Source organism: Zonotrichia albicollis, chromosome 32 (assembly GCF_047830755.1).
Source record: "Zonotrichia albicollis isolate bZonAlb1 chromosome 32, bZonAlb1.hap1, whole genome shotgun sequence".
NCBI lineage: Eukaryota > Metazoa > Chordata > Aves > Passeriformes > Passerellidae > Zonotrichia > Zonotrichia albicollis.
The window spans coordinates 968,936-991,410 of NC_133850.1; the positions used below are offsets into that span (position 1 = coordinate 968,936).

Genomic DNA, 22,475 nt, shown 5'->3' on the forward strand with positions numbered 1-22,475 from the left:
CTCCCCCTCTCCGCTCACCTGCGGGCTCCGGGCGGCGATGCCGGCGGGGCCGGGGCAGCTGCGGCCGGAGCGCGGGAACCGCGTGGTGTTGGGGCGCCTCTTCCTCCCGGTGTTTCTGTTTCGTTGCCCCTCCTCTTCCTTTGTCCCTCCTCTTTCTCCTTCTCCCCCTCCTCTTCCTCCCGCTCCTCCTCCGCTCCGAGTCCGGCCCGGACAGCGCCGGCACCCAAAAAGCGGCGGGGAGCGCGGGCGTGGTTATGCAAATCAGGGAGAGATAGCGCGCTGGGATTGGTGGGAGGGAGGAGCGCGGGCTTCGCTCGGTGACGTCATGGCTGGGACCGGGAGTGGGAACGGGACAGGGAATGGGGACCGAGATCAGGAACGGAAAAGGGATCCTGTGGTGGTCACAGGGGTCTCAAAATGAGGGAAAATATGAAAATTTCGACTCTATGTTTTTGTTTTCCAAAGGTGATTTATTAATTTTTTACTCATTTATGAAAAGAAAATGCTATATTCAAACTATAGTAAAATAATGCAAAAAAAGGATTGCATCAGAAAGCTAGAAAAAAATAGAAAAGGATGATAATAAAACCTTGGGAGTGATCAGAGGGTCTGAGACAGCTGAAATTTGATTGTTCATTAATTAAAAACTACGACTTGAGACCAATCAAAGATGAAATTGCTGCATTCCACACCAGCACATGCTTATAGTTAAATTTTCATTCTGGGGCCTCTCAGCTTCTCAGGAGAAAAAGATCCTAAGGAAAAGATATTTTAATAAAAGATATCTGTGACAGGACCGTGAGTACTGGAATATCTGGGAATACAGGAGAGGGGCTGGGATTGGGATCAGGAATCAGAAAATGAGAACGGGACAGGGAACAGAGAAATGGGAATTGGGGACTGGAATCGGGAAAGGGGAACAGGACAGGGAATAAGGGAATGGCATCCAGATAGAGAATATGGGACAGGGACAAGTACTGAACCAGGAATGGGATCTGGACTCGGATGAGAGCAGGATCCTGGACAGGGGACAGCAGGAACCAGGACGGGAGGACGTGGGGACACTGCCAGGGCAGGGGGTCCTTGATCTGCTGCCCCAGATGGAGCTGCTGGGCCTGGGGTGCCCAAAGCCCTGAGGAGCCCCCCAATCTGTCCCAGGCACCCTCAACTCCATGGACCCAGCATCCCCCTCATGCCCATCCTTGTTTCAGTTCAACGTCTTTAATACTGCCCCCCTGGGCTCACTGGGGACCATCCAGGGCAGATCCTCCCGTGTGAGATGGAGCTGGAGCAGCGCACGGAGCTCTTCCCACCCAGGGCTGCCCTCAGTGCTGGCTCTTCTGGTGTTTGGTCATGATGCCGCTCGTGGTGAAGCCCTTCCCACACTGGGGACACTGGTAGGGTCTCTCTCCGGTGTGAATGCGCCGGTGGACGATGAGGACAGAGTTGTGCTTGAATCCCACCCCACAATCGGGACAGCGGAAGGGCCTCTCGTCCGTGTGGATGCGCTGGTGCTTGAGGAGATGAGACGAGGTGTAAAAGCCCTTCTGGCACTGATCACACTTGTAGGGCCTCTCCCCGGTGTGGCTTCTGAGATGGATAGTCCGGCTGGAGCTGTCTATGAAGCCCTTCCCACACTGGGGGCACTTGTAGGGTCTCTCCCCGGTGTGGATCCTCCTGTGTGTGACGAGGGTTGACTTCTCTTTGAATCCCACCCCACAATCGGGACAGCGGAAGGGCCTCTCATCCGTGTGGATGCGCTGGTGCTTGAGGAGATCAGACGAGGTGTAAAAGCCCTTCTGGCACTGATCACACTTGTAGGGCCTCTCCCCGGTGTGGATGCGCCGGTGGGTGTTGAGGTGGGACTTTTGCCTGAAGCCCTTCCCGCACTCACGGCAGTGGAACGGCCTCTCCTCGCTGTGAATGAGCTGGTGACTGAGGAGATGGGAGCTGCTCCGAAACCGTTTCCTGCACTGACCACACTCGTAGGGCCTCTCCCCGGTGTGGATCATCCGGTGCCTGTTGAGGTGGGAGACGAGGTTGAAGCCCGTCCCGCAGTCGGGGCACTGGAAGGGCCTCTCGTCCGTGTGTGAGCGCTGGTGCCCCAGGAGATCACGGCGGCTCAAAAAGCCCTTCTGGCACTGGTCACACTGGAAGGGTCTCTCCCCGGTGTGGATCCTCCTGTGTCTGACCAAAGTTGAGTTCTCTTTGAATCCCACCCCACATTCGGGACAGCGGAAGGGTTTCTCATCTGTGTGGATGCGCTGGTGCTTGAGGAGATCAGACGAGGTGTAAAAGCCCTTCTGGCACTGATCACACTCATAGGGCCTCTCCCCGGTGTGGATACGCTGATGGGTGATGAGGGTGCTGCTGTGCTTGAAGTCCTTCCCACAGTGATCACACTTGTAGGGCCTCTCCTCGGTGTGGATGCGCCGGTGCCTGTGGAGGTGGGAGACTCTTTTGAACCCCATCCCGCAGTCGGGGCACTGGAAGGGCCTCTCGTCCGTGTGTGAGCGCTGGTGCACCACGAGATCACGGCTGCTCATAAAGCTCTTCTGGCACTGGTCACACTGGTACGGTCGCTCTCCCGTGTGGATTCTGCAATGCCGCATTAGGCAGGATCTCCTCCTGAAGCTCTTCCCACACTCGGAGCACTTGTGGGGCTTCTCCTCCCCACCCTGGAGCTGCTCTTGGACCCCCAGCTCTGAGCTCTGACCCTGCTCCAGGCTGGGTTTTTCCCCCTCAGATCCCGTGTGGGTTCTCTGGTGCACAATCAGGCAGGATCTGCGCTTGAAGCTCTTCCCACACTCGGAGCACTTGTGGGGCTTCTCCTCCCCACCCTGGAGCTGCTCACGGAGCCCCAGCTCGGATCTCTGAGCCCCTCCATGGCCCAGGCTGGCTCTTTCCCCCTCGGATCCCCGCGCTCTGCCTTTGCAGCCCCTCCTGCTCAGGGATCTCCGCGGCTTCTCCTCCCCGTTGGCTTCTCCCTGCCGAGCCGTGGAGCCGCTCCAAACGGCCTCGGCCACCGGCTCCTCGCTGCTCTCCATGCTCAGCTCCTGCTCGGGGGGAGCAAGGACAAGGACACGATGGGATTTGCCCCCGTGGGGACAAGGACACGATGGGATTTGCCCCCGTGGGGACAAGGACACGATGGGATTTGCCCCCACGGGGACAAGGACACGATGGGATTTGCCTCCCCTGCCCCCCACAAAACCCTCCCGGAGCCCCCCGCGATGGGGTCGGGCCCAGCTCCCCCTCTCCGCTCACCTGCGGGCTCCGGGCGGCGATGCCGGCGGGGCCGGGGCAGCTGCGGCCGGAGCGGGGGAACCGCGTGGTGTTGGGGCGCCTCTTCCTCCCGGTGTTCCTGTTCCGTTGTCCCTCCTCTTCCTTTGTCCCTCCTCTTTCTCCTCCTCCTTCTCCCCCTCCTCTTCCTCCCGCTCCTCCTCCGCTCCGAGTCCGGCCCGGGCAGCGCCGGCACCCAAAAGCAGGCGGGGAAGAAGGGCGTGGTTATGCAAATCAGGGAGCGATCGCGCGCTGGGATTGGTGGGAGGGAGGAGCGCGGGCTTTGCTCGGCGACGTCATGGCTGGAGGGGACCGCGAATGGGAATGGGGACCAGGAACGGAAAAGGGACCCTGTGGTGGTCTCAGGGGTCCCAAGATGAGGGAGGGATGAAAATTTTGACTCCGTGTTTTTATTTTCAGAAAGACGATTTATTATTTTATGATATACATAGTACAGTAAAAGAAAATGCTATATTAAAGGTATATGAAAGTAATAGAAAACTAAGATTTCATCAGAAAGCTAGAAAATAATAAGAAACAATGATCATAAAATCTCGTGAGTAACCAAATTTCAAGACAGCTAAACTGTGATTGGTCCTTCATTAGCAACAACCACACTAGACCAATCAAAGATGAAATTGCTGCATTCCACAGCACCAGATAATTAGTGTTTATAGCTTAATTTTAGAGGCCATTCAGCTTCTCAGGAGAAAAAGATCCTAAGGAAAGGATTTTTTAATAAAATATGTCCGTGACACATTTTATTTAAATGGAGCGCGAATACTGGACTGGGAATGGGAGTCAGGAGAGGGGCTGGGATTGGGATCAGGAATCAGAAAATGGGAACGGGACAGGGAATAGAGAAATGGGAATTGGGGACTGGAATAGGAAAAGGGGAACAGGACAGGGAATACGGGAATGGCAACCTGATAGAGAATATGGGACAGGGACAAGTATTGAACCAGGAATGGGATCTGGACTCGGATGAGAGCAGGATCCTGGACAGGGGACAGCAGGAACCAGGACGGGAGGACGTGGGGACACTGCCAGGGCAGGGGGTCCTTGATCTGCTGCCCCAGATGGAGCTGCTGGGCCTGGGGTGCCCAAAGCCCTGAGGAGCCCCCAAATCTGTCCCAGGCACCCTCAACTCCATGGACCCAGCATCCCCCTCATGGAAAAAATTACGGAAAAAATGACAGAAAAACTTTTTCTGGGGTCAGAAGTTGACAAATGTGCTCTCCACAATGGATTTCTGATCTTGGACTGTGGATGAGCTCAGGTGACCACGGGGAGCCAGGAGGATGTGGAGCCCCCAGCCAGGTGTCTTCTCAACAGGGATCAAGGGGGCTCTGCCCAGCTGGGCTCACTGGGGATGATCCAGCACGGATCCTCCCGTGTGAGATGGAGCTGGAGCAGCGCACGGAGCTCTTCCCGTCCAGGGCTGCCCTCAGTGCTGCCTCTGTAGGTGTCCGGTCAAAGTGGAGGTTTTAGAAAAGCCCTTCCCACACTGATCACACTCGTGGGGTCTCTCCCTGCTGTGGATGCGCCGGTGCCTGATGAGGGCAGAGCTGAGCCTGAAGCCCTTCCCGCAGTCACGGCAGCGGAACGGCCTCACCTCGGTGTGGATGCGCTGGTGACTGAGGAGATGGGAGCTGCTCTGAAACCTCTTCGGGCACTGATCTCACTCCTGGGGCCTCTCCCCGGTGTGGCTCCTCAGGTGGGCAGTCAGGTGGGAGCTCTGGGTGAAGCTCTTCCCACACTGGGGACACTGGTAGGGTCTCTCCCCGGTGTGGATGCGCCAGTGGACGATGAGGGCAGAGTTGTACTTGAATCCCACCCCACAATCGGGACAGCGGAAGGGCCTCTCGTCCGTGTGGATGCGCTGGTGCCTGAGGAGTTCAGACGAGGTGTAAAAGCCCTTCTGGCATTGATCACACTCGTAGGGCCTCTCCCCGGTGTGGCTCCTCAGGTGGACAGTCAGGCTGGAGCTGCGTATGAAGCCCTTCCCACACTGGGGACACTCGTGGGGTCTCTCCCCGGTGTGGATGCGCCGGTGCTTGTTGAGAGCTGAGTTGTGCCTGAAGCCCTTCCCGCACTCACGGCAGTGGAACGGCCTCACCTCGCTGTGAATGAGCTGGTGACTGAGGAGATCGGAGCTGTTCCGAAACTGTTTCCTGCACTGACCACACTCGTACGGCCTCTCCCCGGTGTGGATGCGTCGGTGTGTGTTGAGGTTTGAGACGCTTTTGAAGGCCATCCCGCAGTCGGGGCACTGGAAGGGCCTCTCGTCCGTGTGTGAGCGCTGGTGCACCACGAGTTCAGAGCTGCTCATAAACCTCTTCTTGCACTGGTCACACTCGTAGGGTCGCTCCCCCGTGTGGCTCCTCTGGTGGTAAATCAGGTGGGACTTGGACGTGTAGCTCTTCCCGCACTCCCCACACTCGTAGGGCCTCTCCCTGGTGTGGCTCCTCAGGTGGGCAGTCAGGCTGGAGCTCGCCCTGAAGCTCTTCCCACACTGGGAACACTCGTGGGGTCTCTCCCCAGTGTGGATGCGCTGGTGGGTGATCAGAGCCTCCTTGCGCCTGAAGCTCTGCCCACAGTCACGGCAGTGGAACGGCCTCTCCTCGGTGTGAATGAGCTGGTGCTGGAGGAGATGGGAGCTCCTCAGGAACCTCTTCTGGCACTGATCACACTCATAGGGCCTCTCCCCGGTGTGGCTACTCAGGTGGGCAGTCAGGTAGGACCTTGCTCTGAAGCCCTTCCCACACTGGGGACACACGTGGGGTCCCTCCCCGGTGTGGATGCGCCGGTGGGTGATCAAGGCGGACTTTTGCCTGAAGCCCCTCCCGCAGTCACGGCAGTGGAACGGCCTCTGCTCGCTGTGAATGAGCTGGTGACGGAGGAGATGGGAGCTGCTCAGGAACCTCTTATTGCACTGATCACACTCGTAGGGCCTCTCCCCGGTGTGGCTCCTCAGGTGGACTGAAAGGGTGGAACTGTCTCTAAAGCTCTGCCCACACTCCCCACACTCATAGGGCTTCTCCCCGGTGTGGATTCGCTGGTGGATGACGAGGCTGCACTTTTGCCTGAATGCCTTTCCACAATCGGGACAGCGGAAGGGCCTCTCCTTGGTGTGAATGCTCTGGTGACTGACGAGATGGGAGTTGGTGTAAAACCTCTGATGGCATTCAGCACACTCATAGGGCTTCTCCCCGGTGTGGCTCCTCAGGTGGATAATCAGATAGGAGCTCTTGGTGAAACTCTTGCCACACTGGAGACACTCATAGGGCCTCTCCCCAGTGTGGATCCTCAGGTGCACAGTCAGGCTGGAGCTGTGGGTGAAACTCTTCCCACACTGGGGACACTCATGGGGTCTCTCCCCAGTGTGAATGCGCCGGTGGGTGGTGAGAGCGGAATTGTCCCTGAATCCCTTCCCACAATCAGGACAGCGGAACGGCCGCTCCTCGGTGTGAATCCACTGGTGACTACGAAGATTGGAGCTGCTCAAGAACCTCTTCTTGCACTGGTGACACTCGTAGGGTCGTTCCCCCGTGTGGCTCCTCAGGTGGGCAGTCAGTTTGGACCTACACCTGAAGCTCTTCCCACACTCGGAGCACTTGTGGGGCTTCTCCTCCCCACCCTTGAGCGGCTCTTGGACCCCCAGCTCTGAGCTCTGACCCTGCTCCAGGCTGGGTTTTTCCCCCTCAGATCCCGTGTGGGTTCTCTGGTGCACAATCAGGCAGGATCTCCGCTTGAAGCTCTTCCCACACTCGGAGCACTTGTGGGGCTTCTCCTCCCCTCCCTGGAGCTGCTCACGGGGCCCCAGCTCGGATCTCTGAGCCCCTCCATGGCCCAGGCTGGCTCTTTCCCCCTCGGATCCCCGCGCTCTGCCTTTGCAGCCCCTCCTGCTCAGGGATCTCCGCGGCTTCTCCTCCCCGTTGGCTTCTCCCTGCCGAGCCGTGGAGCCGCTCCAAACGGCCTCTGCCACCGGCTCCTCGCTGCTCTCCATGCTCAGCTCCTGCTCGGGGGGAGCAAGGACAAGGACACGATGGGATCTGCCCCCACGGGACAAAGGACACGATGGGATTTGCCCCCGTGGGACAAGGACACGATGGGATTTGCCCCAATGGGGACAAGGACACGATGGGATTTGCCTCCCCTGCCCCCCACAAAAAACCCTCCCGGAGCCCCCCGCGATGGGGTCGGGCCCAGCTCCCCCTCTCCGCTCACCTGCGGTCTCCGGGCGGCGATGCCGGCGGGGCCGGGGCAGCTGCGGCCGGAGCGGAGGAACCGCGTGGCGTTAGGGCGCCTCTTCCTCCCGCTCTTTCTTTTCCTTTGTCCCTCCTCTTCCTTTGTCCCTCCTCTTCCTCCTCCTCCTTCTCCCCCTCCTCTTCCTCCCGCTCCTCTTCCGCTCCGAGACCGGCCCGGGCAGCGCCGGCCCCCAAAAGCAGGCCAGGGGAGTGAAAGCGTGGTTATGCAAATCCGAGGACGAGCGCGCTCTGCGATTGGTGGGAGGGAGGAGCGCGGGGTTTGCTCGGTGACGCCATGTTGGGGGGGTGCTGGAGCCTCCGGGGAGAGCGGAGCGGGAATGGGGACCGGGAATGGAGACAGGGACCGGGAATGGGGACAAGGAATGGGGACTGGGAATGGAACCGGGAATGCGGACAGGGAGCGGGATTGGGGACAGGGAATGGGGACCGGGAATGCGGACCAGGAGTGGGAACAGGAAATGGGGACCAGTATTGGGGACAGGGACCGGGAATGGGGACAGGGAATGGAGGCAGGGAATGGGGACCCAGACTGGGGATAAGGACCGGCAATGGGAATGGGGACAGGGAATGGGGACCGTGGGGTTCCCAAAGTTCTGGGGAAGCCCCAAATCTGTCCCAGGAACGCTCAACTCCCTCTGGCCCAGCATCCTCCTCATCCCCCTGAAGATCCCCCCATGTCCACATCCTCGTCTTGGTTCAACGTCTTTATTATTAACCTCGGATTTAGAAACATGTATAAAAATCACAAAGAGAAATAAAAAGAAAATCCAGGCCGCAAGGAGCCAGGTGGATGTGGAGCCCCCAGCCAGGTGTCCTCCAAACTGGGATCACCTGGGCTCTTCCCACCGGGGCTCACTGGGGATCATCCAGCACAGACCATCCAGTGTGGGATGCAGCTGGAGCAGCGCACGGAGCTCTTCCCACACAGGGCTGCCCTCAGTGCTGGCTCTGTAGGTGTCTGCTGAAGCTGGAAATTCGAGAAAAGCTCTTCCCACACTGGGGACACTCATAGGGTCTCTCCCCGGTGTGGATCCTCCTGTGTGTGACCAGAGCTGACTTGGACTTGAATCCCACCCCACATTCGGGACAGCGGAAGGGCCTCTCGTCCGTGTGGATGCGCTGGTGAAGGAGGAGTTCAGACGAGGTGGAACAGCCCTTCTGGCACTGATCACACTTGTAGGGCCTCTCCCCGGTGTGGCTTCTGAGGTGGACAGTCAGGGTGGAGCTCTCTCTGAATCTCTTCCCACACTGGGGACACTCGTGGGGTCTCTCCCCGGTGTGGATGCGCCGGTGGAAGAAGAGGTTGGAGCTGTGCCTGAAGCCCTTCCCGCAGTCAGGGCAGTGGAACGGCCGCACCTCGGTGTGGGTGATCTGGTGGCTGAGGAGCAGGGTGCTGGTCCGAAACCTCATCTGGCACTGACCACACTCGTAGGGCCTCTCCCCGGTGTGGATGCGCCGGTGCTGGTTGAGGTGGGAGACGCGGTTGAAGCCCTTCCCGCAGTCGGGGCACTGGAAGGGCCTCTCGTCCGTGTGTGAGCGCTGGTGCACCACGAGATCAGAGCTGCTCACAAACCTCTTCTGGCACTGGTCACACTCGTAGGGTCGCTCTCCCGTGTGGGTTCTCAGGTGGAGAGTCAGTTTGTAGGTCACTCTGAAGCTCTTCCCACACTCCCCACACTCATAGGGCCTCTCCCCGGTGTGGATTCGCTGATGGATGACGAGGCTAGACCTTTCCCTGAATCCCTTTCCACAATCAGGACAGCAAAATGGCCGCTCGTTGGTGTGAATGCGCTGGTGACGGACCAGATGGGCGCTGCTGTAAAACCTCAGATGGCATTCATCACACTCAAAGGGCTTCTCCCCTGTGTGGCTCCTCAGGTGGACAGTCAGTTTGGACCTACACCTGAAGCTCTTCCCACACCCGGAGCACTTGTGGGGCTTCTCCTCCCCACCCTGGAGCTGCTCACGGGGCCCCAGCTCGGATCTCTGAGCCCCTCCATGGCCCAGGCTGGCTCTTTCCCCCTCGGATCCCCGCGCTCTGCCTTTGCAGCCCCTCCTGCTCAGGGATCTCCGCGGCTTCTCCTCCCCGTTGGCTTCTCCCTGCCGAGCCGTGGAGCCGCTCCAAACGGCCTCGGCCACCGGCTCCTCGCTGCTCTCCATGCTCAGCTCCTGCTCGGGGGGAGCAAGGACAAGGACACGATGGGATTTGCCCCCGTGGGGACAAGGACACGATGGGATTTGCCTCCCCTGCCCCCCACAAAAACCCTCCCGGAGCCCCCCGCGATGGGGTCGGGCCCAGCTCCCCCTCTCCGCTCACCTGCGGGCTCCGGGCGGCGATGCCGGCGGGGCCGGGGCAGCTGCGGCCGGAGCGGGGGAACCGCGTGGTGTTGGGGCGCCTCTTCCTCCGGGTGTTTCTGTTTCGTTGTCCCTCCTCTTCCTTTGTCCCTCCTCTTTCTCCTTCTCCCCCTCCTCTTCCTCCCGCTCCTCCTCCGCTCCGAGTCCGGGCCCGGGCAACGCCGGCCCCAAAAGCAGCCGCGGAGCAAAGGCGTGGTTATGCAAATCAGGGAGCGATCGCACGTTCGGATTGGTGGGAGGGAGGAGCGCGGGGTTTGCTCGGTGACGCCATGTTGGGGGTGGTTCTGCAGCGTCCGGGGAGAGCGGAGCGGGAATGGGGACCGGGAATGGGGACCGGGACCGGGAATGGGGCCCGAGAATGGGAACAGGAACCGGGAATGGGGACCGGGACCGAGAATCGGGACAAGGACCGAGAATGGGGACAGGGACCGGAGACCGGGAATGGGAATGGAACCGGAAGTGCAGACAGGGAGCGGGACTGGGGACAGCGAATGGGGACCGTGGGGTTCCCAAAGCCAGGAGGAAACCCCAAATCTGTCCCAGGAACCCTCAACTCCCTCTGGCCCAGCATCACTCTCATCCCTGGTATATCCTCCCATGTCCACATCCTCATCTTTTTTAGATGTCTTTATTATTAATCTTGTATTTAAAACGTGTAGAAAAATAACAAAGAGAAAAAAAAAAGAAAATCCAGGCTACGAGTAGCCAGGTGGATGTGGAGCCCCCAGCCAGGTGTCCTCCAAACTGGGATCACCTGGGCTCTTCCCACCGGGGCTCACTGGGGATCATCCAGCACAGACCATCCAGGGTGGGATGGAGCTGGAGCAGCGCACGGAGCTCTTCCCACCCAGGACTGCCCTCAGTGCTGGCTCTTCTGGTGTCTGCTCAAGTGGGAAATTTGAGAAAAGCTCTTCCCACACTCCCCACACTCATAGGGTCTCTCCCCGGTGTGGCTCCTCAGGTGGACAGTCAGGCTGGAGCTCACCCTGAAGCTCTTCCCACACTGGGGACACTTGTGGGGTCTCTCCCCAGTGTGGATGCGCCGGTGCCTGTTGAGGTGGGAGTTGCATCTGAAGCTCTGCCCGCAGTCACGGCAGTGGAACGGCCTCTCCTTGGTGTGGATGAGCTTGTGGCTGAGGAGACTGGAGCTCCTCAGGAACCTCTTCTGGCACTGACCACACTCGTAGGGCCTCTCCCCGCTGTGGATGCGCCGGTGTGTGTTGAGGTTAGAGACGCTTTTGAAGCCCTTCCCGCAGTCGGGGCACTGGAAGGGCCTCTCGTCCGTGTGTGAGCGCTGGTGCACCAGGAGATCAGAGGTCCTCAAAAACCACTTCTGGCACTGGTCACACTAGTAGGGTCGTTCCCCCGTGTGGCTCCTCAGGTGGACTGAAAAGTTGGAGCTCGAGGTGAAGCTCTTCCCACACTCCCCACACTCATAGGGCTTCTCCCCGGTGTGGATTCGCTGGTGGATGACGAGGCTGGACTTTTGCCTGAATCCCTTTCCACAATCGGGACAGCAAAATGGCCGCTCGTTGGTGTGAATGCGCTTGTGACTGACGACATTGGAGTTGGTGTAAAACCTCTGATGGCATTCAGCACACTCAAAGGGCCTCTCCCCAGTGTGGCTCCTCAGGTGGACAGTCAGGCAGGATCTCCGCTTGAAGCTCTTCCCACACTCGGAGCACTTGTGGGGCTTCTCCTCCCCACCCTGGAGCTGCTCTTGGACCCCCAGCTCTGAGCTCTGACCCTGCTCCAGGCTGGGTTTTTCCTTCTCAGATCCCGTGTGGGTTCTCTGGTGCACAATCAGGCAGGATCTCCTCTTGAAGCTCTTCCCACACTCGGAGCACTTGTGGGGCTTCTCCTCCCCTCCCTGGAGCTGCTCACGGGGCCCCAGCTCGGATCTCTGAGCCCCTCCATGGCCCAGGCTGGCTCTTTCCCCCTCGGATCCCCGCGCTCTGCCTTTGCAGCCCCTCCTGCTCAGGGATCTCCGCGGCTTCTCCTCCCCGTTGGCTTCTCCCTGCCGAGCCGTGGAGCCGCTCCAAACGGCCTCGGCCACCGGCTCCTCGCTGCTCTCCATGCTCAGCTCCTGCTCGGGGGGAGCAAGGACAAGGACACGATGGGATTTGCCCCCACGGGGACAAGGACACGATGGGATTTGCCTCCCCTGCCCCCCACAAAAACCCTCCCGGAGCCCCCCGCGATGGGGTCGGGCCCAGCTCCCCCTCTCCGCTCACCTGCGGGCTCCGGGCGGCGATGCCGGCGGGGCCGGGGCAGCTGCGGCCGGAGCGGGGGAACCGCGTGGTGTTGGGGCGCCTCTTCCTCCCGGTGTTTCTGTTCCGTTGTCCCTCCTCTTCCTTTGTCCGGCCTCTTCCTTTGTCCCTCCTCTTTCTCCTTCTCCCCCTCCTCCTCCTCCCGCTCCTCCTCCGCTCCGAGTCCGGCCCGGGCAGCGCCGGCACCCAAAAGCAGGCGGGGAAGAAGGGCGTGGTTATGCAAATCAGGGAGCGATCGCGCGCTGGGATTGGTGGGAGGGAGGAGCGCGGGCTTTGCTCGGCGACGTCATGGCTGGAGGGGACCGCGAATGGGAATGGGGACCAGGAACGGAAAAGGGACCCTGTGGTGGTCTCAGGGGTCCCAAGATGAGGGAGGGATGAAAATTTTGACTCCGTGTTTTTATTTTCAGAAAGACAATTTATTATTTTATGATATACATAGTACACTAAAAGAAAATGCTATATTAAAGGTATATGAAAGTAATAGAAAACTAAGTTTTCATCAGAAAGCTAGAAAATAATAGGAAACAATGATCATAAAATCTTGTGAGTAACCAAATTTCAAGTCAGCTAAACTGTGATTGGTCCTTCATTTGCAACAACCTCACTAGACCAATCAAAGATGAAATTGCTGCATTCCACAGCACCAGATAATTAGTGTTTATAGCTTAATTTTAGAGGCCATTCAGCTTCTCAGGAGAAAAAGATCCTAAGGAAAGGATTTTTTAATAAAATATGTCCATGACACATTTTATTTAAATGGAGCGTGAATACTGGACGGGGATTGGGAATCAGGAGAGGGGCTGGGATTGGGATCAGGAATCAGAAAATGGGAAGGGGACACGGAATAGAGAAATGGGAATTGGGGACTGGAATCGGGAAATGGGAACAGGACAGGGAATACGGGAATGGCATCCAGATAGAGAATATGGGACAGGAACAAGTATTGAACCAGGAATGGGATCTGGACTCGGATGAGAGCAGGATCCTGGACAGGGGACAGCAGGAACCAGGACGGGAGGACGTGGGGACACTGCCAGGGCAGGGGGTCCTTGATCTGCTGCCCCAGATGGAGCTGCTGGGCCTGGGGTGCCCAAAGCCCTGAGGATCCCCCAAATCTGTCCCAGGCACCCTCAACTCCATGGACCCAGCATCCCCCTCATGCCCATCCTTGCTTTATTTTAATGTCTATATTTTCAACCTCAGATTTGGGTGTTTGGAAAGGACAAAGAGAAATAAAAAGAAAATCTAGGCCGTGACGAGCCAGGAGGATGTTGAGCCATCAGCCAGGTGTTCTCCAAACAGGGATCACATGGGTTCTGCCCCCCTGGGCCCACTGGAATCATCCAGAGCAGATTCTCCATGGGTGGAGAAGACATCCAAGGATATCTAGTGTTGCTTAATACCACCAAAATTTGGACAAAATGAGATTTTTCAAGGGTCAGAAGTTGACAAATCCCGGAGGATGCGGAGCCTTTAGCCAGGTGTGCTCCAAACAGGGATCAAGGGGGTTCTGCTCACCTGGGCTCACAGGGGATCCTCCCACGGGGGATGGATTGATATTGGAGAAGACATCCAAGGCTATCTAGTGTTGCTGAATATCACCAAAAGATGGTAATAAAAAAAAGGACAAAATTTTTCTAGAGTCAGAAGTTGACAAATGTGCTCTCCACAATGGAATTCTGATCTTGGACTGTGGATGAGTTCAGGTGACCACGGGGAGCCAGGAGGATGTGGAGCCCCCAGCCAGGTGTCTTCTCAACAGGGATCAAGGGGGCTCTGCCCAGCTGGGCTCACTGGGGATGATCCAGCACGGATCCTCCCGTGTGAGATGGAGCTGGAGCAGCGCACGGAGCTCTTCCCACCCAGGGCTGCCCTCAGTGCTGCCTCTGTAGGTGTCCGGTCAAAGTGGAGGTTTTAGAAAAGCCCTTCCCACACTGATCACACTCGTGGGGCCTCTCCCTGCTGTGGATGCGCCGGTGCCTGATGAGGGCAGAGCTGAGCCTGAAGCCCTTCCCGCAGTCACGGCAGCGGAATGGCCTCACCTCGGTGTGGATGCGCTGGTGACTGAGGAGATGGGAGCTGCTCTGAAACCTCTTCTGGCACTGATCTCACTCCTGGGGCCTCTCCCCGGTGTGGCTCCTCAGGTGGGCAGTCAGGTGGGAGCTCTGGGTGAAGCCCTTCCCACACTGGGGACACTGGTAGGGTCTCTCCCCGGTGTGGATGCGCCGGTGGACGATGAGGGCAGAGTTGTGCTTGAATCCCACCCCACATTCGGGACAGCGGAAGGGCCTCTCGTCCGTGTGGATGCGCTGGTGACTGAGGAGATGAGACGAGGTGTAAAAGCCCTTTTGGCACTGATCACACTCGTAGGGCCTCTCCCCAGTGTGGCTTCTCAGGTGCACAGTCAGGCTGGAGCTGGAAGTGAAGCCCTTCCTACACTGGGGACACTCGTAGGGTCTCTCCCCAGTGTGGATGCACTTGTGCTTGAGGAGCTGAGACGAGGTGGAAAAGCCCTTCTTGCACTGATCACACTTGTGGGGCCTTTCCCCCGTGTGGCTCCTGAGGTGGACAGTCAGGCTGGAGCTGTCTCTGAAGTCCTTCCCACACTGGGGACATTTGTAGGGTCTCTCCCCGGTGTGGATCCTCCTGTGTCTGACCAGAGCTGAGTTCTGCTTGAATCCCACCCCACATTCGGGACAGCGGAAGGGCCTCTCGTCCGCGTGGATGCGCTGGTGCACGAGGAGATGGGAGCTTTGCAGAAACCTCTTTTGGCACTGATCACACTTATGGAGCCTCTCCCCGGTGTGGATGCGCCGGTGGATGATGAGCTGACAGTTCTTCTTGAAGTCCTTCCCACAATCAGGGCAGCGGAAATGCCTCTCGTCCGTGTGGATGCGGCGCTGGTGACGGAGGAGATGGGAGCTGCACTGAAAGCTCTTCCGGCACTGATCACACTTATAGGGCCTCTCCCAAGTGTGGCTCCTCACGTGGGAAACCAGGTCAGAACTCAGCATGAAGCTCTTCCCACACAACCCACACGTGTAAGGCCTCTCGCTCACATGGATTCTGCAGTGCTTGATCAGTTTCGATCTCGACATGAAGCTCTTCCCACATTCCAAGCACGTGTGGGGCTTCTGCTCCCCATCCTGGAGCTGCTCTTGGACCCCCAGCTCTGAGCTCTGACCCTGCTCCAGGCTGGGTTTTTCCTCCCCAGATCCCGTGTGGGTTCTCTGGTGCACAATCAGGCAGGATCTCCTCTTGAAGCTCTTCCCACACTCGGAGCACTTGTGGGGCTTCTCCTCCCCACCCTGGAGCTGCTCACGGGGCCCCAGCTCGGATCTCTGAGCCCCTCCATGGCCCAGGCTGGCTCTTTCCCCCTCGGATCCCCGCGCTCTGCCTTTGCAGCCCCTCCTGCTCAGGGATCTCCGCGGCTTCTCCTCCCCGTTGGCTTCTCCCTGCCGAGCCGTGGAGCCGCTCCAAACGGCCTCTGCCTCCGGCTCCTCGCTGCTCTCCATGCTCAGCTCCTGCTCGGGGGGAGCAAGGACAAGGACACGATGGGATTTGCCCCCGTGGGGACAAGGACACGATGGGATTTGCCCTCACGGGGACAAGGACACGATGGGATTTGCCTCCCCTGCCCCCCACAAAAACCCTCCCGGAGCCCCCCGCGATGGGGTCGGGCCGAGCTGTCCTTCTCCGCTCACCTGCGGGCTCCGGGCGGCGATGCCGGCGGGGCCGGGGCAGCTGCGGCCGGAGCGCGGGAACCGCGTGGTGTTGGAGCGGTTCTTCCTCCCGGTATTTCTGTTTCGTTGCCCCTCCTCTTCCTTTGTCCCTCCTCTTTCTCCTTCTCCCCCTCCTCTTCCTCCCGCTCCTCCTCCGCTCCGAGTCCGGGCCCGGGCAGCGCCGGCACCCAAAAACCGGCGGGGAGCGAGGGCGGGGTTATGCAAATCAGGGAGCGATCGCGCGCCGGGACTGGTGGGAGGGAGGAGCGCGGGCTTTGCTCGGTGACGTCATGGCTTGGACCGGGATCGGGGATGGGGACCAGGAATGGGGACAGGGACCAGGAAGGAAAAGGGACCCTGTTGTGTTCTCAGGGCTCCCAGGATGGGGGAAGAGATGAAAATTTTGACTAAATTATTTTATTTTCAGAAAGCTCATTTATTATTTTATTATCGATATACTATATTAGAAGAAAATGCTATATTAGAACTCTTATAAACGAATAGAGAAAAAGATTTCCTATCAAGGCTTGAAAGGAATAGAAAGGAATGATAATAAAATCTTGTGAGTGACCAGAGAGTCTGAGACAGCTGAGCTTTGACTGGCCATTAATTACAAACAACCACACGAGACCAATCAAAGATGAAATTGCTGCATTCCACAGCACCAGATAATTAGTGTTTAAATTTCGTTCTTGAGGTCTCTCAGCTTCTCAGGAGAAAAAGATCCTAAGGAAAAGATTTTTTAATAAAATATATCTATGACAGGAGCGTGAATACTGGACTGGGAATACAGGAGAGGGGCCGGGATTGGGATCAGGAATCAGAAAATGGGAACGGGACAGGGAATAGAGAAATGGGAACTGGGGACTGGAATCGGAAAATGGGAACAGGACAGGGAATACAGGAATGTCAACCTGATAGAGAACATGGGACAGGGACAAGTATTGAACCAGGAATGGGATCTGGACTCGGATGAGAGCAGGATCCTGGACAGGGGACAGCAGGAACCAGGACGGGAGGACGTGGGGACACTGCCAGGGCAGGGGGTCCTTGATCTGCTGCCCCAGATGGAGCTGCTGGGCCTGGGGTGCCCAAAGCCCTGAGGAGCCCCCAAATCTGTCCCAGGCACCCTCAACTCCATGGACCCAGCATCCCCCTCATGCCCATCCTTGTTTCAGTTCAACATCTTTAATACTGCCCACCTGGGCTCACTGGGGACCATCCAGGGCAGATCCTCCAATGGTGGAGAAGACATCCAAGCCTATCTAGTGTTGCTGAAGGCCACCACAGGTTGTAAAAAATGACAGAAAAAATAACAGATAAAAACTTTTGATATCAGAACGTTGACAAATGTGCTCTCCACAATGGATTTCTGATCTTCGACTGCAGATAAATTCAGGTGACCACGGGGAGCCAGGAGGATGTGGAGCCCCCAGCCAGGTGTCTTCGCAACAGGGATCAAGAGGGTTCCTCCCACCTGGGCTCACTGGGAACCATCCTGAGCAGATCCTCCCGTGTGAGATGGAGCTGGAGCAGCGCACGGAGCTCTTCCCACCCAGGGCTGCCCTCAGTGCTGGCTCTTCTGGTGTTTGGTCATGGTGCTGCTTGTGGTGAAGCCCTTCCCACACTGGGGACACTGGTAGGGTCTCTCTCCAGTGTGGATGCGCCGGTGGACGATGAGGTGGGACTTGTGCTTGAATCCCACCCCACATTCGGGACAGCGGAAGGGCCTCTCGTCCGTGTGGATGCGCTGGTGCCTGAGGAGTTCAGACGAGGTGTAAAAGCCCTTCTGGCACTGATCACACTTGTAGGGCCTCTCCCCGGTGTGGCTCCTCAGGTGCACAGTCAGGCTGGAGCTCTGGATGAAACTCTTCCCACACTGGGGACACTTGAAGGGCCTCTCCCCAGTGTGGCTCCTCAGGTGGGCAGTCAGGTGGGAGCTGTCTGTGAAGCTCTTCCCACACTGGGGACACTCGTGGGGTCTCTCCCCGGTGTGGCTGCGCCGGTGCCTGTTGAGGGCAGAGTTGCGCCTGAAGCCCTTCCCGCACTCACGGCAGTGGAACGGCCTCTCCTCGGTGTGAATGAGCTGGTGACGGAGGAGATCGGAGCTGTTCCGAAATCGTTTCCTGCACTGATCACACTCGTAGGGCCTCTCCCCGGTGTGGCTGCGCCGGTGCTTGTTGAGGGCAGAGTTGCGCCTGAAGCCCTTCCCGCACTCACGGCAGTGGAACGGCCTCTCCTCGGTGTGAATGAGCTGGTGACGGAGGAGATCGGAGCTGCTCCGAAACCGTTTCCTGCACTGACCACACTCGTAGGGCCTCTCCCCATTGTGGATCATCCGGTGCCTGTTGAGGTGGGAGACGCTTTTGAAGCCCTTCCCACAGTCGGGGCACTGGAAGGGGCTCTCGTCCGTGTGTGAGCGCTGGTGCCCCACGAGATCAGAGCTGCTCACAAACCTCTTCTGGCATTGGTCACACTCGTAGGGTCGTTCCCCCGTGTGGCTCCTCTGGTGGTAAATCAGGTGGGACTTGGACATGAAACTCTTCCCGCACTCCCCACACTCATAGGGCCTCTCCCCGGTGTGCCTCCTCAGGTGGGCAGTCAGGGTGGATCTGTGTCTGAAGCTCTTCCCACACTGGGGACACTCGTGGGGTCTCTCCCCAGTGTGGATGCGCCGGTGGGTGATCAGGGTGGACTTTTGCCTGAAGCTCTGCCCGCAGTCTCGACAGTGGAACGGCCTCTCCCCGGTGTGGATGAGCTTGTGATGGAGGAAGTTGGTGCTGGTCAGGAACCTCTTATTGCACTGATCACACTCGTAGGGCCTCTCCCCGGTGTGGATCATCCGGTGCCTGTTCAGGGTGGAGACGAGGTTGAAGTCCATCCCGCAGTCGGGGCACTGGAAGGGCCTCTCGTCCGTGTGTGAGCGCTGGTGCACCAGGAGCTCAGAGCTGCTCACAAACCTCTTCTGGCACTGGTCACACTCGTAGGGTCGTTCCCCCGTGTGGGTTCTCTGGTGGGCTGAAAGGCTGGAACTATGTCTAAAGCTCTGCCCACACTCCCCACACTTATAGGGCTTCTCCCCGGTGTGGATTCGCTGGTGGATGACGAGGCTGGACCTTTCCCTGAATCCCTTTCCACAATCAGGACAGCAAAATGGCCGCTCGTTGGTGTGAATGCGCTGGTGACTGACGAGATCGGACTTGGTGGAAAACCTCTGATGGCATTCAGCACATTCAAAGGGACTCTCCCCGGTGTGGCTCCTCAGGTGGACAGTCAGTTTGGACCTACACCTGAAGCTCTTCCCACACTCGGAGCACTTGTGGGGCTTCTCCTCCCCACCCTGGAGCTGCTCTTGGACCCCCAGCTCTGAGCTCTGACTCTGCTCCAGGCTGGGTTTTTCCCCCCCAGGTCCCGTGTGGGTTCTCTGGTGCACAATCAGGCAGGATCTGCGCTTGAAGCTCTTCCCACACTCGGAGCACTTGTGGGGTTTCTCCTCCCCACCCTGGAGCTGTTCACGGGGCCCCAGCTCGGATCTCTGAGCCCCTCCATGGCCCAGGCTGGCTCTTTCCCCCTCGGATCCCCGCGCTCTGCCTTTGCAGCCCCTCCTGCTCAGGGATCTCCGCGGCTTCTCCTCCCCGTTGGCTTCTCCCAGCCGAGCCGTGGAGCCGCTCCAAACGGCCTCTGCCACCGGCTCCTCGCTGCTCTGCATGCTCAGCTCCTGCTCGGGGGGAGCAAGGACAAGGACACGATGGGATTTGCCCCCATGGGGACAAGGACACGATGGGATTTGCCTCCCCTGCCCCCCACAAAAACCCTCCCGGAGCCCCCCGCCATGGGGTCGGGCCCAGCTCCTCCTCTCCGCTCACCTGCGGGCTCCGGGCGGCGATGCCGGCGGGGCCGGGGCAGCTGCGGCCGGAGCGGAGGAACCCCGTGGCGTTAGGGCGCCTCTTCCTCCCGCTCTTTCTTTTCCTTTGTCCCTCCTCTTCCTTTGTCCCTCCTCTTCCTCCTCCTCCTTCTCCCCCTCCTCTTCCTCCCGCTCCTCCTCCGCTCCGAGACCGGCCCGGGCAGCGCCGCCCCCCAAAAGCAGGCCGGGGAGTGAGGGCGTGGTTATGCAAATCCGAGGACGAGCGCGCTCTGCGATTGGTGGGAGGGAGGAGCGCGGGGTTTGCTCGGTGACGCCATGTTGGGGGGGTGCTGGAGCCTCCGGGGAGAGCGGAGCGGGAATGGGGACAGGGACCGGGAATGGGGACAAGGACCGGAGACCGGGAATGGGAATGGAAGCGGAAGTGCGGACAGGGAGCGGGATTGGGGACAGGGAATGGGGACCGGGAATGCGGACCAGGAGTGGGAACAGGAAATGGGGACCAGTATTGGGGACTGGGACCGGGAATGGGAACAGGGAATGGAGGCAGGGAATGGGGACCCAGACAGGGAAAAAGGACCGGCAATGGGAATGGGGACAGCGAATGGCGACCGTGGGCTTCCCAAAGTCCTAAGGAAGCCCAAAATCTGTCCCAGGAACGCTCAACTCCCTCTGGCCCAGCATCCTCCTCATCCCCCTGAAGATCCCCCCATGTCCACATCCTCGTCTTGGTTCAACGTCTTTATTATTAACCTTGGATTTAGAAACATGTATAAAAATCACAAAGAGAAATAAAAAGAAAATCCAGGCCAGGAGGAGCCAGGTGGATGTGGAGCCCCCAGCCAGGTGTCCTCCAAACTGGGATCACCTGGGCTCTTCCCACCGGGGCTCACTGGGGATCATCCAGCACAGACCATCCAGTGTGGGATGCAGCTGGAGCAGCGCACGGAGCTCTTCCCACACAGGGCTGCCCTCAGTGCTGGCTCTGTAGGTGTCTGCTGAAGCTGGAAATTCGAGAAAAGCTCTTCCCACACTGGGGACACTCATAGGGTCTCTCCCCGGTGTGGATCCTAGTGTGTGTGACCAGAGCTGACTTGTACTTGAATCCCACCCCACATTCGGGACAGCTGAAGGGCCTCTCGTCCGTGTGGATGCGCTGGTGAAGGAGGAGTTCAGACGAGGTGGAACAGCCCTTCTGGCACTGATCACACTTGTAGGGCCTCTCCCCGGTGTGGCTTCTGAGGTGGACAGTCAGGGTGGAGCTCTCTCTGAATCTCTTCCCACACTGGGGACACTCGTGGGGTCTCTCCCCGGTGTGGATGCGCCGGTGGAAGAAGAGGTTGGAGCTGTGCCTGAAGCCCTTCCCGCAGTCAGGGCAGCGGAACGGCCTCTCCTCGGTGTGGGTGATCTGGTGGCTGAGGAGCAGGGTGCTGGTCCGAAACCTCATCTGGCACTGACCACACTCGTAGGGCCTCTCCCCGGTGTGGATGCGCCGGTGCTGGTTGAGGTGGGAGACGCGGTTGAAGCCCTTCCCGCAGTCGGGGCACTGGAAGGGCCTCTCGTCCGTGTGTGAGCGCTGGTGCACCACGAGATCAGAGCTGCTCACAAACCTCTTCTGGCACTGGTCACACTCGTAGGGTCGCTCACCCGTGTGGGTTCTCTGGTGGAGAGTCAGTTTGTAGCTCTCTCTGAAGCTCTTCCCACACTCCCCACACTCATAGGGCGTCTCCCCGGTGTGGATTCGCTGGTGGATCACGAGGGTGGACCTTTCCCTGAATCCCTTTCCACAATCAGGACAGCAAAATGGCCGCTCGTTGGTGTGAATGCGCTGGTGACGGACCAGATGGGCGCTGCTGTAAAACCTCTGATGGCATTCATCACACTCAAAGGGCTTCTCCCCGGTGTGGATCCTGAGGTGGACAGTCAGTGTGGATCTCCACCTGAAGCTCTTCCCACATTCGGAGCACGTGTGGGGCTTCTCCTCCCCACCCTGGAGCTGCTCATGGAGCCCCAGCTCGGATCTCTGAGCCCCTCCATGGCCCAGGCTGGCTCTTTCCCCCTCGGATCCCCGCGCTCTGCCTTTGCAGCCCCTCCTGCTCAGGGATCTCCGCGGCTTCTCCTCCCCGTTGGCTTCTCCCTGCCCATCCGTGGAGCCGCTCCAAACGGCCTCTGCCACCGGCTCCTCGCTGCTCTCCATGCTCAGCTCCTGCTCGGGGGTAGCAAGGACAAGGACACGATGGGATTTGCCCCCGTGGGACAAGGACACGATGGGATTTGCCCCCGTGGGGACAAGGACACGATGGGATTTGCCTCCCCTGCCCCAAATAACCCTCCCGGAGCCCCCCGCGATGGGGTCGGGCCCAGCTCCCCCTCTCCGCTCACCTGCGGGCTCCGGGGGGCGATGTCGGCGGGGCTGGGGCAGCTGCGGCCGGAGCGGGGGAATGGCGCGGTGTTGGGGCGCCTCTTCCTCCCGGTGTTTCTGTTCCTTTGTCCCTCCTCTTCCTTTGTCCCTCCTCTTCCCCCTCCTCCTCCCCCTCCTCTTCCTCCCGCTCCTCCTCAGCTCCGAGTCCGGCCCGGGCAGCGCCGGCCCCCAAAAGCCGGCGGGGAAGAAAGGCGTGGTTATGCAAATCAGAGAGCGATCGCGCGCTGGGATTGGTGGGAGGGTGGATCGCGGGGTTTGCTCGGTGACGTCACTGCGGGGGGGAGTTGG

At 59.0% G+C, this 22,475-nt stretch overlaps 7 protein-coding genes across 10 annotated transcripts in view; all 7 read right to left on the minus strand.

Moving 5' to 3' along the window:
* The window catches only part of LOC141725969 (uncharacterized), a 232,670-nt gene that overhangs the window by 172,518 nt on the left and 37,677 nt on the right, over positions 1-22,475 (minus strand). The gene's annotated exons all lie outside the window — the stretch shown is intronic.
* Positions 1-22,475, minus strand: part of LOC102069266 (uncharacterized) — a 97,932-nt gene that overhangs the window by 44,296 nt on the left and 31,161 nt on the right. The window lies entirely within an intron of this gene.
* Positions 166-8,237, minus strand: LOC141726059 (uncharacterized). 2 transcript variants are annotated; one of them, XM_074530349.1, is made up of 2 exons: positions 3,268-3,427; positions 166-3,056 (listed from the first exon to the last, which is right to left on the minus strand). In XM_074530349.1, exon 2 carries the CDS (start codon positions 3,045-3,047, stop codon positions 1,326-1,328), a length of 1,722 nt encoding a protein of 573 aa, XP_074386450.1. In that variant the 5' UTR covers positions 3,048-3,056; positions 3,268-3,427; the 3' UTR covers positions 166-1,325. The 2 variants fall into 2 exon arrangements, with proteins under 2 accessions (XP_074386450.1, XP_074386451.1); XM_074530350.1 differs by lacking the exon at positions 3,268-3,427 and adding an exon at positions 7,513-8,237 and having other exon boundaries at positions 168-3,056.
* LOC141726117 (uncharacterized) lies at positions 3,573-9,825 on the minus strand. The gene is given in 2 exon segments (XM_074530441.1): positions 3,573-6,866; positions 8,611-9,825. Coding segments are annotated over 2 exon segments (3,240 nt in total). The 5' UTR covers positions 9,714-9,825; the 3' UTR covers positions 3,573-4,729.
* LOC141726060 (uncharacterized) lies at positions 12,645-15,739 on the minus strand. The gene is given in 1 exon segment (XM_074530351.1): positions 12,645-15,739. A coding segment is annotated over 1 exon segment (1,641 nt). The 5' UTR covers positions 15,697-15,739; the 3' UTR covers positions 12,645-14,055.
* Positions 15,824-20,486, minus strand: LOC141726038 (uncharacterized). 2 transcript variants are annotated; one of them, XM_074530308.1, is made up of 2 exons: positions 19,770-20,486; positions 15,824-19,621 (listed from the first exon to the last, which is right to left on the minus strand). In XM_074530308.1, exons 1-2 carry the CDS (start codon positions 20,484-20,486, stop codon positions 17,471-17,473), a joined length of 2,868 nt encoding a protein of 955 aa, XP_074386409.1. In that variant the 3' UTR covers positions 15,824-17,470. The 2 variants fall into 2 exon arrangements, with proteins under 2 accessions (XP_074386409.1, XP_074386410.1); XM_074530309.1 differs by lacking the exon at positions 19,770-20,486 and having other exon boundaries at positions 15,824-19,612.
* Positions 20,739-22,475, minus strand: part of LOC141726076 (uncharacterized) — a 35,518-nt gene continuing 33,781 nt past the window's right edge. For both annotated transcript variants that reach the window (XM_074530378.1, XM_074530379.1), the window contains exon 2: positions 20,739-21,971. In XM_074530378.1, coding sequence (XP_074386479.1) covers positions 20,739-21,962 — 1,224 coding nt within the window. In that variant the 5' untranslated portion in view covers positions 21,963-21,971. The remainder of the gene's footprint in view (positions 21,972-22,475) is intronic.